At 43.7% G+C, this 18,744-nt stretch overlaps 1 protein-coding gene across 9 annotated transcripts in view; it reads left to right on the top strand.

The window, feature by feature from the left end:
• Nucleotides 1-16,682, top strand: part of CTCF (CCCTC-binding factor) — a 35,373-nt gene extending 18,691 nt beyond the window's left edge. For 6 of the 9 annotated variants that reach the window (XM_057376411.1, XM_057376417.1, XM_057376410.1 and 3 more), the window contains 10 exons: nucleotides 2,845-3,637; nucleotides 4,274-4,444; nucleotides 5,297-5,430; nucleotides 6,732-6,852; nucleotides 7,619-7,768; nucleotides 9,082-9,242; nucleotides 9,659-9,841; nucleotides 10,226-10,361; nucleotides 12,926-13,093; nucleotides 14,118-16,682. In XM_057376411.1, the coding sequence (XP_057232394.1) occupies nucleotides 2,845-3,637; nucleotides 4,274-4,444; nucleotides 5,297-5,430; nucleotides 6,732-6,852; nucleotides 7,619-7,768; nucleotides 9,082-9,242; nucleotides 9,659-9,841; nucleotides 10,226-10,361; nucleotides 12,926-13,093; nucleotides 14,118-14,299 (2,199 nt within the window). In that variant the 3' untranslated portion in view covers nucleotides 14,300-16,682. The remainder of the gene's footprint in view (nucleotides 1-2,844; nucleotides 3,638-4,273; nucleotides 4,445-5,296; nucleotides 5,431-6,731; nucleotides 6,853-7,618; nucleotides 7,769-9,081; nucleotides 9,243-9,658; nucleotides 9,842-10,225; nucleotides 10,362-12,925; nucleotides 13,094-14,117) is intronic. The other 3 variants (XM_057376418.1, XM_057376416.1, XM_057376412.1) reach the window with 1 other exon arrangement.
• Nucleotides 16,683-18,744: the final 2,062 nt, after the last annotated feature.

The raw sequence follows: 18,744 nt of genomic DNA, 5'->3' as shown, positions 1-18,744 counted from the left end.
TGCTGTGGCAGGCAGGGTCAGAAGGCAGTGGCAGGCACGGATGGAGGTGACAGAGGTGGCAGTGTCAGGATGCTGTGGCAGGCAGGGATGGAGGTGATGCAGAGGTGGCAGGGTCGGGATGCTGTGGCAGGCAGGGGATGGATGGAGGTGGCAGCCCCAGCCCCGGTGCAGTGCTGGGTCTCGCCGCTCGGGGGCAGCTGTGCCCCGCCGTGTAGGGCCGTGCGACAGGAAACGGGGTGCAGAGGTGACAGAGGGACCGCGGGCAGTAGCAGAGTCTTGAGGTTTTTTTTTTTTTTTTTTTATCAAGACGGCTGTAAGAATCCATCCATTCCTTTCATACACATGCATCCCTCGCTGTGAGTGTCTTAAACCTGAGTCTTGCTCCAGGCATTTCCTTGGGCTCCCTGTACACCTGCATTCCTAGGCTGGCAAACTTCCTGACAATGTCAGCCCTATGCCATAATCTGCATATATGCAAGTGACCTTGGTGGACATTAGAATTTTCTGCTGTACAAGTCTGAAATGGTGCCTGCTTATTACTCCACTGTAGGATCATAGAGGACACTGACATTTTTTTGCCTGTTGGCTTGCTTTCATGTGACTGCAGCCTTGTTACCAAATGATACTGATAGCGAATGTGAAGGTCTTTGTGARAGCCCTACCTCTGCTCATAGATGCCTATGCTTGTGTCAAGGTTGCAGACCTCTGCTCAGCACCAGAATTTCATTAGCTTTGCAGATGGGCTTTTGCCATTTTTTCCCTCCATTCCTTGCCCATTTACTACGTTCTTATGTGTTTTTAGCTCTGTCCTTTCTTTTTTTGTTCAGACACTTTTGGTCACCTGGAAAGTCTCTTCTCTCACTGCAGATACTTAAGATAATTGTAAAATACTTTTGCAGTTGCTGTAGGCCAAAGACCAGCTCTGTTCTGATTGCCTGCTGTCTGGTGTTAAGTACTTACATCATCTCGTGTACTTCAGCTGTTTGTCCATATGGATTTGCTGTGACTTGAAAAGCTKATGGGTGGTAAAGGAAAGGAGAGGCGGGATCCCTGCCGGGAGCATGCAGGAAGCCATATGTCGGTATTCCTGGGTATCTGGTGCCCTCTGGAGACTGTGGCTGCCCACGACATCCCAAATGTCAAGACAGCACGTTAATTTATATCCYTAGTCTGGGCAGGCTGAAGAACAAGATGAGCTTTATTGTTCTCACAGCAGAAGTGGAGGATACTAGAAAAGACAGTAGAATAAAAATAAGAACTCTCTAAAAATGATAGCAATTACTTGTCTTATAAATTTTAAAGCTAATGGAGACTTGACAGCTGTGTTTCATGTTTATGTCTATAAGCTTGTGTAAAATCAAAACTCASTACACAAGAATAAGTGTAGATATTTGAAAATTGTATGGGGATTTTAAAGTGTTAAGTTAGCAAAGGAGATTAAATATTTATATTAATTCACTTAGCTGGTCTGAGAGGCCAGTCAGTCTAATGGGAAAGTAAAGAAGTCTGTTGCCAAATCTGTAACTGGATTCAGGAATTCTTTCACAGGCTTCGTAAGGAAGCTGGCTTTTTTGATACTTGCTTCAGCAGTAACATTGACATTGGTACCTTTTAATGCTTAATGAGGGATATAAGAAGTGGTGTCCTGATGCAGGGAAGAAAGGGTTTGGCATGGTTAGGCAACCTCCTTTTATTCTTGAATAAACCTTTYATTTTAACAAAGTAAACCACCTGGAGCAGAGATGGTATTGCAAAAATGCTTCTGTGCTATAATCTTTTCCCCAAATGAAAGGAATAAGACAGCTGCAAAATGCTAATTTCTTTTAGCCCTTATTGCTTTTGAAACATCCTTCCTGCAGAATGAGAATACAGGAATTTAGTATTTTTTCCCCAACTGCAGCAAAGAGCACTGGATGATCTGAGGAGGCAGAAAATCTCAGTGTTATGTTTGCATGCAGCTATTGTCAGAGGTGCAGCTAAGGCCCACCAAAATGCTGTGCTTCTGTTCTGTTGGTTGGTTGTGACTGTATGAATGGATTTAACCCAGATATCATGAGATACCATTAGAATTCACCAGCTCAGAATCTACATCATTAACACTGAAGTAAAATTTTACCTGAGCTGCATCTCTTGCTATGGCTCATTCAGCCAAGGGAGTGCACAATGCATCTTCTGGCTCCACTCAGGGCCCAGCAGTGCCAGAGCAGGAATTGAACTCCAGGCTGCTTACTAGAGACATGCTTGCCTAATTCCTTTATGTCCTTATGTTGTTCAGAGGTGTTTAAACTTAAAGGAAGTAACAGTAGTTTGATATAAAATAAGGACAACTTACATTCTTGTGCTTAAATCTTARTGCTTTTTCTTCCTGGAAAAGTTCTGCAGTTCCCAAATGTAATTATTTCTTTAAGAATTTTTGGTTTTTTGATTTTAAGAGTGTGGTAATTTTGTACCTTTAAAATTTATAGCCAAATACTGCCTCTGGTACTGCTAAGCTAAGTGACATGATTAAAAAAGCTCAGTAAGGAATAATACTGCTGTGGATCTTGCTGGTGRGATTTGTGGTCTTTGAGAAATGGGAACATGAGTATCACTTAATATCTCTTCCTTGCTTTCCTTCCTTTCCAAGAAGCTGATACAGTTGTCTCACTGCAGGCAGTGTTCTGTGATTGCCTTGGTTTGCAGTGGTGATGGGCTCGTGGAGACCTACAGCTCTCAGCTCCTGTTTTCTGAATGTGATCTGGATGAGTTGGGTGTTTCCAGTTGGGCGACTTGTTCTTCTGTGGGGTTTGTGCAGTTGTTAAGTAYGTTGGATGGTGTGCAGCATCAATTCTCTTGTTTTTGCAGCAGGAAGGTGAAATGGAAGGTGAGGCAGTTGACGCTATTGTGGAGGAATCAGAAACTTTCATTAAGGGAAAAGAGAGGAAAACCTATCAAAGACGCCGTGAAGGTGGACAAGAGGATGATGCTTGTCATATACCACCAAACCAAGCAGATGGAAGTGAAGTGGTCCAGGATGTCAGCAGTGGGGTGCAGATGGTGATGATGGATCAGCTGGATCCAACTCTTCTGCAGATGAAGACCGAAGTAATGGAAGGTGCAGTGCCTCAAGAAACTGAGGCTACTGTGGATGACACACAGATCATAACACTTCAGGTTGTTAATATGGAAGAGCAGCCTATAAACCTYGGTGAGCTTCAGCTGGTCCAAGTACCTGTACCAGTGACTGTACCTGTTGCCACCACGTCTGTGGAAGAACTTCAGGGAGCTTATGAAAATGAGGTTTCCAAAGGAGGCCTGCAGGAGGGGGAGCCCATGATCTGTCACACCCTTCCTTTACCAGAAGGCTTCCAAGTAGTGAAAGTGGGTGCAAATGGTGAGGTGGAGACACTGGAACAAGGTGAACTTCAGCCACAGGAAGATCCCAATTGGCAAAAAGATCCAGACTATCAGCCACCAGCCAAAAAAACAAAGAAAAACAAAAAGAGTAAGCTTCGCTACACTGAGGAAGGCAAAGATGTGGATGTCTCTGTGTATGACTTTGAAGAGGAGCAGCAAGAGGGTTTGTTGTCTGAGGTTAATGCAGAGAAGGTGGTGGGCAATATGAAGCCACCAAAACCAACAAAAATTAAAAAGAAAGGTAAGTTCCCCATCTGCAAGTTGATTTTGAAAATGTTTTTGTGGTGGTGGGACCTTGCAATGTGATTGAGGCGAATGAATACATGCAAGTGGGAGGAAAGCAGACATGCCCAGTGCTGCTTGCTCACTGTGTAATATTGCTTGACTGCAGTGTTTCTTGGGCACACCTCCCTTCTTCTCTCCATAGGCTGCCAGGGAGAKAATTTTCCTCAAATATGATACTGTGGCATTAATATTCTCATAMAACTATGATTGAAAAGATTGTTCTATTTGCTGTAATACACATGTAACAGTTTGTGTGCATGTTTTATATCAGCTGCCAATGGTATAATTACTTCTGTGGGCTTTTTCCTAACCTATTGCTGGGTAAGGTAGATAGTGCAAAATACAGYAATAAGTATGCTTGATTTTTGTTAAAACTGTAAGTTAAGGAGCCCTTTTCAGAGTGGAGAAGGAACATTGAGTGCTGGTGTACTARTGAAAATTGAATCCAAACCAGCCACAGGCACTGCAGTTGGATTTAGTGGTGCGTGGTGTGGTTCCTTGCAGCAGTTACACCCCCAAGAATCTTTCCTCTTATGTTGCACAGTAGATCACAGTACTGCCAAAGACTAAWGATGAATTCCTTCATGACCAGGTGTAAAGAAGACATTCCAGTGTGAACTGTGCAGTTACACTTGTCCGCGTCGTTCCAACTTGGACCGCCACATGAAAAGTCACACCGATGAAAGACCACACAAGTGCCATCTCTGTGGCAGGGCTTTCMGGACAGTCACATTGCTGAGGAACCACCTCAACACTCACACAGGTACTCTTGGGTTTCCATATTGTTTTTGTAGGCTCTGATCTGCCATCAGAACAAACAGATTGAAGGTAGACCCCTCCTATTTTTCTAATTCCTCTTATGGAACAAGCTAAAAAAGAGGACTGAGTGAAGTTGTTTTCTATCTGGCCAGGTCAGGTGCAGAACTTACCCTGTTCACAGGTATAAAATTGATTCTGGGCTTGATCTCAAATCACCTGAAGTTAGAGGTGTTCTTTTGCCATTGGCTTTAGCACTCGTATTTTCATCTTTGTATGGTCAYTGCTGTTTGAAGAAAAGTAGGATGACCATGAGGCTGAAATTAACAAACAAACATTAACAACAAAAAAAAACCCTAACTCTAAAGAATAGATTATAAAATGGATGAATAAAACCTATAGCTAGGGAGTTGTAGCACATTTCTGTTGCTCCTTACCAAAGTTTTGGGTATAAAACTACAGGGAATTGAATTGTGAATATACTTAAGCTTGTTGTCCCTTACTGCCAAAAAAAGTGTAATTCATATCCCTCATTTTCTCTGTTTACTGAAGTTATGTCTAAGTAGCTGGTTTCAAATGTGTAAACAAGTGACACAAAAATAAGGGACTCTCTGAAGTCTAATCCTCACTGAAAGGATGTTAATTCTCTAAGATCTTAAATCGATTAGTTATTTATACAAAACCTCTGATTTTTGTGCATTCTCTGATGTTTTAATTTAACTTTTCAGACCATGAAGGCAGTGTTGTTAATTCACTTTAAAAACAACAAATAAAGAAGTCCACAACCAGCACTGTCCCATATTTCTTTTGCCACTAAATCTGTATGTCACTGTCTTCCTGTCTTGCTGCACACCCTTAGGTACTCGCCCTCACAAGTGCCCAGACTGCGACATGGCCTTTGTGACCAGTGGAGAGTTGGTTCGGCATCGCCGCTACAAACACACCCACGAGAAACCATTCAAATGTTCCATGTGTGACTATGCGAGTGTGGAGGTATGGGACTTGTTACAGTGCTGAATGCTTCCTTGTGTGCTTCAGAGCTTGTGCACCATCTGTTACAAACTCTGTTCTTAGGCATTTCCTCTCTGGCCCTTTGGTTGAAAGGCTCAGGGCAAAAGAAGTTACAAATGAGGGCTGCTCTTGGAAGCAAATGGTGGAGTTTCCTCAGTGAATCAGAAAACAGTTTGAGATCACTTACAGAAATCCTAGGTGATATCCATTTCCTCTTTGRAGACAATAATTGTCATTGTTTCTTAAATTATTTGTCCTTTAAGCTGACTGCAGGATTTGTAGCATGCTCCATGTTGAAGGAGACAGACATTTCCTGCTGCAGTGGGATGTCCTTTCAGTCCACAGTGCCTTCCCATTTTAGAAACATGCATTCTGCATATTATCTGTTTATGCCATGAAGGTGTCTGTAGYCAAAACTGATGAGCCTTTGTCTCAATATTGGTGAAAAGCAGCTTTGCTAATGTTAAATGATAGCTTAATTTGCTGGAGCAGATTAGACATTCTTGAATGCCTTCCCTCCATGCAGTATTGTTAGATACTTTATAGAACAGCTTTTATATTGTGAAGGGAAATTTGAGCCAGATGATGAGCAACAGAATTTTTWAAAAAAGGGATGTCTGCAGTGGAAGAAGGCTACAGTGGGAGAGCTTCAGTAGGGACTTAAGGCTTTTTTTTCCTACCCACGCTGTGCCTGCAGTGCTGTCACTTCAGGTCCTGTGGTTTGAGTGCTGAATAAGTTATGTTGCAGAGGTTTTCACAGTATAAATTAGGAAAGAATAACCAAGTTGGTCCTTATGAGGTCATGCTGCTTTATGTAGGCATAACTTGGTGATTAAGCAGCATGATCAAGCTGGAATAGAAAATGCCATACCATTGGTGTTCTTACATTGAGCTGGGTTTGTACCTTCTAAATAAAAGCGGGAGAAGAAAGGAATTAAGCTTCCCCACAGAACTTCTCCGTGTCTCTCCAGGATATTTTAAAATTTTAGGGTGTCTTCAGATGCTGAGATGGCCAATAACAGTGAGGTGAGCACAGAGTCTAAATCAGGCCTCAGTGAGTGTGGGAACAAGCATCACGCAAGACTGGGAGTGAGGTTGAGAGGTGAGGTCGAGTGGGCAGGAGTGAGTGGCTGTGTGCAATGAGAGATTGGCATTGAAATGTGCTTATTTGGTTTCCTGCCTAAAYAAATATAGACTACTTTAAACTCTTGACTGATTTCTGGTACTTCTGGCAATCTGGCCTGCTCATCTGTGCTAACTTGAGTCTTGCTCTTGGCTTCCAGGTTAGCAAATTGAAACGCCACATCCGTTCGCACACCGGAGAGCGCCCGTTCCAGTGCAGCCTGTGCAGCTATGCCAGCAGGGACACCTACAAACTGAAGAGGCACATGAGGACCCACTCCGGTACTGATGCCATGTTCTCTTAGTGTCAGAGTGCTGAGGTTGTGTACAGTGGTGCTGACACACAACAGAACAAATACTATTGTYTGGTTTAATATGAAACCTTTATAAAGTGTGTAGCTGAAGAGAATGTATGATGATTTGTGAGCACTTGTAAACTCATAACCTGATAAAATTACTGCACTGAGAAATGAGCTGGGAGGATTCTGATTTCCAGTTTGACTGTGAGGTGATAAAATGCAGGCACTTGTAGTATGAACAGAAGAAACTGCTTCTGTTTTCAGYGTTCCATTTGAAGAGTAGAGCCATTTGCAGTTTCAGTGTACTTTTAAAAGCATCTCATGCATGTTAGTTCATAAAGATGCTAATTTTTTCTTCAATATAAATAGGACGATTTTAGCACAGAATGCTACTGCAATACCAAATTAATCACATTGCTAAAATTGGAGGGGGGAAAGATGCCCTTTTATGAATACATGARCATTCAGAACCTCCACCCCAAAAAATCTGATGTCACTTGCACTCTTCTGGCAGCCTGCATTTCTCAGAGTAGGAATAATTAACTTCCTTAAGGACTGAATTTCAGTTTCTGTGTAGAAAGATGCATACTGGAGCTAAAACTTCTAGAAAAAGATGTTACTGAGTGCCTTGTAGAATTACTACTTCTGTTGCTGTGTGTTGCAAGTTTCTGGGAGGTTGGTTRGGGCTTCCTGGTGAGATTTCTTTTTAATAAAAGTCCTTGTTCTATTTTTTCCTTTTGCTTCTGAAGGAGAGAAGCCATATGAATGTTACATCTGCCATGCTCGCTTCACTCAGAGCGGTACCATGAAGATGCACATTTTGCAGAAGCACACGGAGAATGTGGCCAAATTCCACTGTCCTCACTGTGATACTGTTATAGCGAGAAAGAGTGACCTGGGTATGTGTCTCCCAATGTGGCCATTTGCTAAAGATAGTACAAAACTTCCCAGCTTTAGACCTCACATAACCCAACTGCTCTCTCTTATCCCAATACATCTGGTAATGCAAAACATGAAGCACAGCTTCACATGTGGGGCTGGTAACACACACTTTTAGCTTACCATAGCTGCTGCAAGTTAGAACAATTTTCAGTTTCTTCTCATTTGAATTTTTTTCCAAGCATGCAAAGTAAGTTACTGTTTGCCCATAGATGCAAGGCATTTATTGAACTTGGACTGAGATTTCAACAGCATAAGGATTGGGATCTGAAAAGCAAGATTACTTGGCTTAACCTCCTGCATATTGGAGCCCATTAAGTTTCATGTAGAGRTATTTTCATCAAGTTAAAAGGTTTGAGTTAGGCCAAGTATTTACCTTTCCAGGATTGGGAGCTGTRTGCTTACAAAAGCCCTGAGTCCTTGCAGTAGGACATTCCTGATCTAGCGAGCAGTACCCAGTGGGATTCCAGCAGGCAAGCTCTTACATTTCTAGAAGGTGACAAACAACACTGTGCCCAGAGCAGCTGAAGGGAAGGAAGGAGCCACGATTTGGCAGAACTTTCTGTCTTCAAACAGAATTATCCAAGTAATGGGAAGGCAGGCTTCCTTCCAGTAAAGACAAGTGCTCCAGTGAGAGGCAGTTTGAGAGGAAGGCAGTCAGTTGATGTCAGGAGCAAACAAGCTGATTTACAACAGAGGAAAACTGATGTTAGCTATGAGGAATTTTTCTTCTAATAATGCTTTAATCTACCCTAAGCTACCTCGTGCAGCTGTGGTATGCTCTTAGTTGGAGGATTTTAAAGAAGTGGCTAAAACCTCTGTCGGGGATTATCTGTTGGTATCCCTGTTGCCTTCTAGCCCTGTCACTCTGACTTCTAATCCTGAAGAAAATCCTGTTTCCCCCAGTGAATTACCTGGCTTCTGGCTGTATCCAGGCAATTCAAGTTAGTCTTAAACATAACAGTCCACAAGACACTTTAGTTTGGCAATCATATGTCATCAAATGTGAGTGTCCTGAATCAGCACAGATTGCAATYACCAAATTTGGAATCCTGTGGAAAAGCTTAATGGGGTTTTTCTGTAAGCTGTTTCTGTCTGGAAGTTGTTCTAGTTGGTTTTATTGCAAGTCTTGCAGGTTTTTGGTTGAATCCTAAATTAATCCTCTCATTGTTTTGGCTGAGCTTGGGCAGGGGGATCACTGAAGGGCCACGGGCTTGTCTTTCATGTTTGGAAGGCCATGGTGGTGAAAGCTTCTGATTTCTTTTTCCTGAAGGTGTCCACTTGAGGAAGCAGCATTCCTACATTGAGCAGGGCAAGAAGTGTCGCTACTGTGACGCTGTGTTCCATGAGAGGTATGCCCTCATCCAGCATCAAAAGTCCCACAAGAACGAGAAGCGCTTCAAGTGTGACCAGTGTGATTATGCCTGCAGACAGGTGAGCTGGGCGACTGGCACCCCTTAGGGCATTAGAACAAGAGCTGAAAATACGGGGTGGAAATCTTAGCTGTTAGGTTTGACCAGCTGTCAAGATCAAATTAGCTGTCTAAATCTTTTGAAGGGTGTAAAGAAAAGTACAAGTGGCCTCTTAGTGTGATACTGTCCTGTTGAGAAGAACCTTCTAATTCATAGCCTTGATGTGCCTGTTGACCAAGGGATAAGAGTCCATATAGGATGGCAGTAGCTAGGACTGAATACACTATCAGTCAAGACGTTCTTGCATTGATATTATGCAATATTATGCAATATTATATTGATATCATCTTGATATTAAGCATAATATTTTGGCCTCATTTTAGTTAAGAATTCACTCTTCTGTATCCATTCATGTGAGTTTCCATTTTTCGTGTCCAGGAGCGGCACATGGTCATGCACAAACGGACCCATACTGGAGAAAAGCCTTATGCCTGTAGCCATTGTGATAAAACCTTCCGCCAGAAGCAGCTTCTTGACATGCACTTCAAGAGATACCATGATCCCAACTTTGTCCCTGCTGCCTTTGTCTGCTCCAAGTGTGGCAAAACATTCACTCGCAGGGTAAGGGAATGTGCTTTGAATTGGGGAGGACTGGGGTGGAATGAGGCTTTTTTAGCCAGCGAGAGGGAAATGTTTACCCAAAAGGAAAGATAGGTGAGGTACAGGGTGAAATATGACTCTTTTAAATAGAGCCCTCCTCTCTGAGAGGAAAAGAGAGGGGAGAGAATTGAGAATTGGTRCCAATGCACATTAGCAGGAGCAATGTGGAAATGCTGCTTTATTCATGAAGTTAATGAATGTACCCATTTCCCCTAAACAATCTCTCTTTAATARAAAAGCAAAATACATAGTTACCAGAAATGTGTTTGCAAATACAGAGCCAGAATGTCTGATCTTCAATGCATKTTTTAATTTTTCTTTTGTTTTTTATCTTTCACTGAGTAGAACACAATGGCCAGACATGCTGATAACTGCTCTGGCCTAGATGGTGGGGAAGGAGAGAATGGAGGAGAGACAAAGAAAGGCAAACGTGGACGAAAGAGAAAGATGCGTTCTAAGAAAGAAGATTCTTCTGATAGTGGTAAGAACAGCTCAGTACCTTCTGAGAATTACAGGCCTATGATTCACTGTGTGTGTTAGCTGCTGGTATGCCAGTTCTGCTGGTTTCTTCTGGCACTTGAAAGCGTATTGTCTGGTTGGCAAACAGAGAATATGATGGTACCTGGCCAAGGACAGGGGGATGTACTGCCTGTGAGGGATAATATAGATCGTGCTGTCCCAGGCCTGTTTGAAGACAGAGTAGTTAAAAAACACTGTCTGTTGGCCTCTGTGTCAGCTGTGCCATTCCTTTCTTGCCTGTGTGGGAAGCTGGTAGKTTTTTTCCGAGTCCCTAAAGAGACTGCTTGGTTCTGTGGTGCATTGCTACAAGATGTTACCAGATCCTGCTTCCCCATTGCTGGGTGGCATGTCCAGACAACTCCACCACTGAATAGCTTGGCTACTTCTCTGGAGGAAGGCTGGCAGCCTCCAAGGGAATGGTGGAGATTAGTGCTATTTGTGAAGGAAAAACTCAGTCCTAGTCCTGTTTCCCGGTAGAGGAAAAACTTCCTGTCTTCAACAGGAAAAACCAAGTAGAGTCTCAAGACCAACCAGTTCAAAGATGATTTTGAAAAAGGAGTGTTGCTGATTAGTCTTTTATGTGGAGTGCTTTRTGTAATTAATCAAGGGGTGTAGGTTGGGAGAACAGCGATATTTCTGGCTAGAGAATGCATATCTGAAATTCTCACGTGGCAAACAAGTTTTCGGATAAGTATGAAAAATGATTTGCAAATCTTGATTCAAAAACTATAGAAATTGGTGCTTTAACTCCTGYTTGTATAGCTATTTGGAAAAATGTGTTAGTAGTGCTAGTGTAACTAATCGTGCATTTAAAATATGAAAAGGTAATGGAGGTGCAGTAAAATAACTGATGGAAGGTGATTCAAACTGTGGGATTCTGGAGTATTGCGGTTCTTAATACCTTATTTGAAGTCTTCCAAATGAGTTTAGCTGTTCCGAGAACTCACATTTCATTTAGTTGATTTGGTCTGGRTTTAAAACAGTTTTTTTGTGGGGGAAGTTGGTCAGAAGTCAGGCTTGTTAATGAGCTGATGAGATGCAGTGAATGATGCTTTGGCTCCGTGGCTGAGGGAATCCCTTCAGCTTCAGTTGAGGTGGCAAGTCTGGGTTTGGCCTCAGGAGTCAATAGCTTCAAKAGCTGTGAAGAATTGAGCAGTGTGAGCTGAGTGGCTGTGAGAAAGATGTGCTAACCACCTGCTTGAGGAATTGCATTATTCACTGTTGTGTTTATTTGGAGATCTGCAGTATCATGATGTTTGGCAGCTACTGAATACCTAAAAACTATGAGCAAAGCTGGGAAGAAACAGACCTATTTATGCTAATGAGGGCAAAAGACCAAATAGTGAATGATAGTTTTGTCTCCTGGCTGCCCAACATTAGACAGAATGTGGATTGATAGACAYTGAGTTGAGGGGAGAATGTAAAGAACCTCTGAAAAGGTGGGACCTGAGAAATCCAGTAAATAAATTTCTCATGGGAAATATCCCTTGAGTGACTATAAATCATGCAGTATCTCCATGTCTCAGCGTGCATTGGGGTTTTTCCCTTTAGTCAGGTAAAAAGAAGTATCCTCATGGCTGGTGTATTCATGAGCAAAGCCACTCCTCTAGTGAGCAGCTTTAYAAATTTAAGAGCTACCATTTTGCAATTATCTATTTGACATCTCTMACTGCTTTTTGTCTGCTCTGGTTTTGCCCAGAGTATTCTGAAYGTGTCAATGAATTTAAGGAGTGTTCTGAAGAATGCAGTGTAGAGCTTGAGGGCTGGGAGACTGGCTTTTGGATTCTTGTTGTAGTTCTCATGTTTCACAGAGATCCTGGAGTGGCTGCTACAGTTTTTTACATGGGATGTAACTCCTTTATTCTCCTGGCCCTCTGTTTTCCCCATTCTTCTTGAAATCACTTCATCCCCTCCCGTAAAACATCCCATAAGTAGTCSTGTGTGATCCAAAACTGCCTTGCCCATGCATCCCCATTGTGTGTCCCATCCCCACCCAGGAATTCCCCAACACCCCATAGTATCAAAGGTGATCTCAAAAGCTGCTTCCTGTGACTCACTGGGTTTCACACCTTGTGRCTCTCCTGGAAGTAGTCTGAACAAAAAGCTGCTCCTCAGAAGTGATGAATCTGGGTTCCCACCCTCCATTATGCAATGCTGTGCACCTCTGGGTTGTGCAGGTGGGACTTGGAAGGCCTGCTGGACCCTCTGATGGGCTTGGGAGTAGCCCATCCATGCCTTATTTAGTCTCCCTCCTGCTGTTGTCTCTGASCTCCTTTGTGGATATGCAGAGTAGCATTTATCACATAATCTTATATAACTAGATTTCCTTTTGCTTTCTGAAGGACAGCTTGTTCCCTCTAAGTGAGGGTAGTAACAGTCTGTGGCAACAATTTCTGAACCAGGGCCTTGTTTGCCTTCTTTTTAGCAGAGTTGGCTCCTTTTGGATGGGAATTGATGGCGCTTTTCTGTAGATTGATGTTTTATTCTTGTTSAGACTGAAAACTTACCTGAGATCCTTCCTTACAGAGGAAAATGCTGAACCAGATTTGGATGATAATGAAGATGAGGAGGAGACAGCTGTAGAAATAGAGGCTGAACCAGAAGTTGAGCAAGAGGCTCCTGCACCACCTCCCAGTAAGAAAAGAAGAGGAAGACCACCAGGCAAAGCTGCCGCCCAACCAAAACAATCCCAGCGTAAGTCATGAATTGAAGCTTACATTACACTGCTTGCTTGAACACCTGTTTCCTTTGTTTTTTCCACCTTTTTCTTTGCTGTAGATGTGGTCTCTTCAAATGAGATTTCTTTAAAAGTAGATAACTCTACTTGTTGCTACATTGCCAAGGACTCACCTTGAAATTAGTTGCAAGGGTTTCCTGGTCACAAGGGAACATGGCCACTTCAGGCCATGCTAAAAAGAAAGGATGTTATTTTTTTCTTCAGTATTATTTCATTTCATACTGCAAACTGCTCACTTTTTTTTGTACCAGTTGTGGTGTCTCTACTGCCATACAGTCCCCGGGAAAGCAGCTGTCAGTAAAAACGTCAAGGTTTCTTACCCGGGCAGCTTTTGCAGGTTTTGCCACAAACAAAATTGCTTCAGGCTTTTAGTTCTGAGCAAGGACCAGTGCAGGTGTTGTTTCAGCTTTGCAGATATGTCCTTAAGAGTAGACATTGTAACTGTGTAAAGTCTAAGTAAATAAATTCTAGTCTTAAAGTAGGTGGGGTAAATTAGTTCCTTCAACGAGGTAGTGGCTTCCTCAGTGAGTTGACTGTCTGCTCAGTGCTACAAAGCATGGTCTGTGTTCTCCCTGGAATTAGAATGTGAAAACATTTCATGCTGAATTTGTCACCAGCATTACTAAATTCCCCTGAAGTTTTGTCTTAGGCCATATAATGATATGGGGTTTGTTTTTGTTCATTACTCTACAAAATCCATTGTTTGAAGAATGTTTTAGTCTGAAAATGCACACTGGAACTGTGATACTGCGAGCCCATCTTTGTATAGGGGCAAGAAAATAGATGCTTGATGCTTGGGTGAGTGAGAKGGGTGTTGAATTGCTCCCCACTGATGTGGCCATGCTTGTGGGCCTCACCTTCCCTCTCCATGGAAGAGTCTTAASAACCTACCAAAAAGCTGCTTGAGGCATGCAGGCCAGCTCTGGAAACAGTGAAATAATCTGTTTCTTCCCCCCTCCTCCTTTGTTTTTGCCCTTCTAGCTGCAGCAATCATTCAGGTTGAAGACCAGAACACTGGTGAAATTGAAAATATTATAGTTGAAGTGAAGAAGGAACCTGATGCAGAAACAGTAGAGGAAGAGGAGGAAGCTCAGCCTGCTGTAGTGGAAGCTCCCAATGGAGACCTCACCCCTGAGATGATTCTCAGCATGATGGACCGGTGATGGAGGAAGACCACGCTGGCTGACTGAACTGGCCTGGGCTGTGTTTAAGCGGCTCAAATCTATTTTTTTCCTTTAATCTTTTTTTCTTGGCTTTGGGAAATGCATCATTTTAGACCATTTTACCAAACATACTGGGAAATAAAACGATGTTAGAATGTGATTTAACTAGAACTTGCTGTTTTATGTTAGCATTACAGGATCATGGAACATTAGGAAATATTTTGGAGTCCTTGAGGGTTTCCTGTGAGATGCTTGATTTAGTTTTGCTCTGAACTGCATTGTAAAGCTGGTCCAAGGGCCGTGTTTACATGCATCAAGTTTTAATATACAAAAGYGGAAGCCTTGACTAGAGTATGTGGAAAACCACTCCGGACTTGCCCTTCCAGTTCCCAGAGTCCTTGAGCCTCTTCTCTCAGTAGTGTTTTTAACTGTAAATGCAGACTTGGGAGGGTTCTAGACTTTTGAAATGTTTTTTTGTTTTGGTTTTTTTTTTTTTTTTTTTTTGCTTTTTCCCACTGAGTAGCTCCGGTTCTCCAAGTCAGCTGCACACGGTAGTTTTGGCATGCTCCATCTGGTTTCTGTCCTTAATATGCTTTGCTTTCTGCAAAGCATTTCTGTAATGGTCAAGCTTGTAAATAACTTTTTTTTTACATTTTAATCTTTTTCCATTAATTAAGAGGTATGCAAAAATGCAGTTTAAATAAACCCCAGTATTCTAATTCCTTTCAAACTAAGTGACAAGAAAATTGATAGAGTGTAAATGTTGGAAAAACTGTTGATAACGTAAAAATGTACCCAGACTATTGCTTGCAGAACAAGAGAAACCCACATGTGAAATCTGGTTTTGAAGCACAAAAGAATGGTATYTTATAGAATCTTAGACTGGCTTGGGTTAGGAGGCACTTACAGACCATCTAGTTCTCCCCCCCTGCCATAGGCAGGGACACCTTTCACTAGACCAGATTCCTCCAAGCTCTGTCCAGCCTGGCCTTGAACACTTCCAGGGATGGGACAGCCACAGTTTCTCTGGACAGCCTGTGCCAGGGCCTCACCATCCTCACAAGGMAGAATTTCTTCCTCATAGCCYATCTAACTCAGCCCGCTGTCAGTTTAAAGCCATTCTGTGCTGTCCTGTCTCTCCATTCYCTTGTCCRAAGTCCCTCTCCAGCACTCCCTGCAGGTTYTGGAAGGCCAYAATTAGGTCACCCCAAAACCTTCTCCAAGCTGAATAACTCCAGCTCTTTCAGTCTTTCCTCATAGGAATGGTGCTCCATCCCTCAAATCATGTTTGTGGCCTCGTCTGGACTTGCTCCAACAGGTCGATGTCCTCTTTGTCCTAGGGGTCCCAGAGCTGGATGCAGCACTACAGGTGGAGTCTCACCTGAGTGAAGCAGAGAGGCAGAATYCCCCCTTTCCTGCTGCCCACAGGGCTTTGGATGCAGCCCAGCACACATGGCTGGGGCATGTCCAGTCTCACCCACCAACTCCCCCAAGTCCTTCTCCCCTCAGCTGCTCTTGATTTGTTTATTCCCAGCCTGGATTGATCCCAGGGCTGCCCAACCCAGGTGTGCCACTGTGCACTGGGTCTTGTTCAGCCTCATGAGATTCCCATGGGCTRCTTGTTGAACTTGTCCTGGTGCCTCTGGATGGCCCTGTCCTTCAGGTGTGTCACTGCACCCTGAGCTTGGTGTCATCAAACTTGYTGAGGGTGCACCCRATCCCTTCATCTATGCCATTAATGGAGATTCTGAATAACACTGGTCCCAGTATGGACCCCTGAGGGACATCATTTGTCACTGCTGTCCATTGGGACCGAGCTGTTGACCACTGCCCTCTGGATGTGACCATCCAGCCAATTTGAAACATAATTAACCTTCTTTTTGAGTTATAATTTCACAAATACATTTTCTTTGCTCTATCTTGTAGTTGTATTTTGTGTTTATGAATCCTATGTTAAGACAAAAGTGGTGATTTATAAGTGGGTCACTGCAGCCCTAAACCTGGGCCAGGAAATTTTATCAATAGGTCAGTAATTCTACAATTTCTGAATCTCTGATAAAGACAAAAAAAGGAATAATGTGAAATAAAAATGATGCCTGTATATGAAAATGTCACATGTTAAAATATGTAAGCTTTTTATAGAGCCTCAGTCTTGCTGATTTCAAACAAATTTTTCTTCTATGTATCGCTTTTAAGAGAGCTATCAGTTTAGCTATCAGACTCTAGGTTGATGCATTTTTGTACTTAGCTGTACTGTGTGATATTTTTCATTATTTTAGGAAGCCAACATGGGAAAAAAATACTGTTATAAAATATGTAATGGGGTTTGAAAGCTGGGAAGGAGAATATACTGCTGTACAGCTAATAAATAATAACGGATTAACACGTGTGCTCACTGGCTGCTTTCTTTGTGTACATCAATGGTGCGACCTGGCAGCTCCAGATGGAAAAGYTGCTCTTCCAGAAGGATGCTGTCAACAGGGACCAGCTCCTCTCTCTGCCCTGTGCCGAATGCAAGGTACCTGTCCATGACCTTAAATCAGGRTATGATTCCTTGTGTGAAGAGGGGAGATGCTGTAAAATGCAAATGTTGGTGTTCACAGCTTGAGCTTCGAGTAACATGGGAGTAGTTGTTACTTCTGTTTGTTTTGGCTGTGGATTTAAATGGTTGTGTCTGATGGTTTTGTTAACAGGAATATCATTTCCATTTCATCCTGGAAAACGGGACTGGTACTTTGGAGGAGTTTCTGTGGTGTGTTTGTTTAGTCACCTGTGACAGCAGCTTAGGGAGCCAGCTGTGGGCAGTCACTGCAGTTCARTAGAGCCTCCCACTGCTGGTACAAGAGTCACTGCAAATGACACTCTTTAGAATAACCAAGCATGAGAGTTGATAAGTCTAGCTCTCACTGGTTTGGTGACTTGTTTTCCCTGGTCCTGAGAGATGGTCYGTCTATRACTTGCCAGGAAAAGCTGMAGGTGGAAGCCTGGAGTCCTGAACRGGATGGAGGCTCTTTGCAGCAGGTGGGAGAGGTTGGGTAAGGGCTGCTGCTGTGAGGAAGAGTCAGGTCTGGCCAAGTAATGGGTGAATCCTCACGTGTTTTCCCAGCTGGGAAAGGAGCTTGTGTACTAACAAGCCAAAGATGTTTCAGTCTGAGACAGTGCTGAGGTGGTTTTGCATAAACCTGCAGTTAGGGARACTGGTGAGCTGGAAAACCAAAGGTGTCCTTGGGATCTGTGAGGAGAACCATCATCTCTGAAACCCTGTGTGCTGACAGGGGCTGTGAAGGATGGTGCACCCTGCTCCAGCAGAGACCTCCCTTGGTCTGTGAGTGTTCCATGCACAGCACCTCATGCTGTTGTAGGCCTGGGTGGCACCAAAGCATGTGCTGCAGCTCTCCTGGAGTTCACAAGAGCTGGAGGAGATCTCTGTATGAGCAGCCTATGGGAGGCTGGAAGAGGAGAGTGAGATGTTACTTGTACAACGACCACAGGTGTGGTTACTCTTGAGTGGCCTCTGTACTGCTTGTCTGAGGAAATACCATCTGAGGAACRACTTCTGAGCAATTTTTTTTTTATTGTGAAGTGATTCTAGAACTTCYTTCACAGAGCCCAGCAAAGGTTTCGTGGGGATGAGGCTGTCACCCTGTGGCCATCCTCCTTTTTTCCCCAGCCTGGCGTGTTACCTTGCGATCTGCTCAGTTGACCTGGTTTCTCTGCTTGCTCAGTCAATGGTCCTGTTATGCAGATTGGCTTTTATTTGATCTGAGCTGGGGCTCCTGCCTTGGGCAGGGATCTCTGCTTGTGTGCCTCCTCCAGGCTTCCAGTTTGCCCTTGGAGGAGCTGTTCTGGAGAGAGGCAGAGCAATATCCCAGCCTGCTCCTGAGGACACGCATCCAGGGCAGCATCCAAAGCCTGAGTATGGACAGAACATTTCTGCTCAACCCAAGAGCTGCTATCAGTGCTGGAAAAGCTGRGCCTTGGGCAGTGAGTGAAAAGCCAGGACTGGGATGGGTCCAAGGAGCATCTCAGCCTCTGCCAGGGGCTTGGCCTGGCTGCCATCCCTGGTGCTTGGGCTGCTGTCCTCTGCTGGACACAGAGAAGGTGGCTTGCTCTGGACATCAACATCCTGGCCTCCTCTCATCCTGGGTAAAACATCCTGGATCCAGCCAACTCTGTTGCCGGTGGCCCATGACTCCACTGGGTGGTGAACACCCTGTGCCCTTCCGGGTGCTCATCCATCCGCTGGAGTAGCTCAGCAGGTTTGAGGAGGTGCCTCAGCAGAGGTTGGTCCCTGCCCTGAGCCATGTTGTCCCCAGTCACCTCTTTGAAAAGAGCTGCTCTGTGCTGTGCTTGGGCTCTGTGAAGATGCCGTCCCTGCAGGGAGATATTTCCTGCCTTCGCCTTCACACAGATGGTGGCTTCAGAAGCGCTGTAGCCCCAAGTGC

The sequence above is a fragment of the Malurus melanocephalus genome, unplaced genomic scaffold, assembly GCF_030028575.1.
Source record: "Malurus melanocephalus ecotype Western Australia unplaced genomic scaffold, MMel_1.1 scaffold_279, whole genome shotgun sequence".
NCBI classification, from domain to species: Eukaryota; Metazoa; Chordata; class Aves; order Passeriformes; family Maluridae; genus Malurus; species Malurus melanocephalus.
This window is presented reverse-complemented; position numbering and strand designations above follow the sequence as displayed.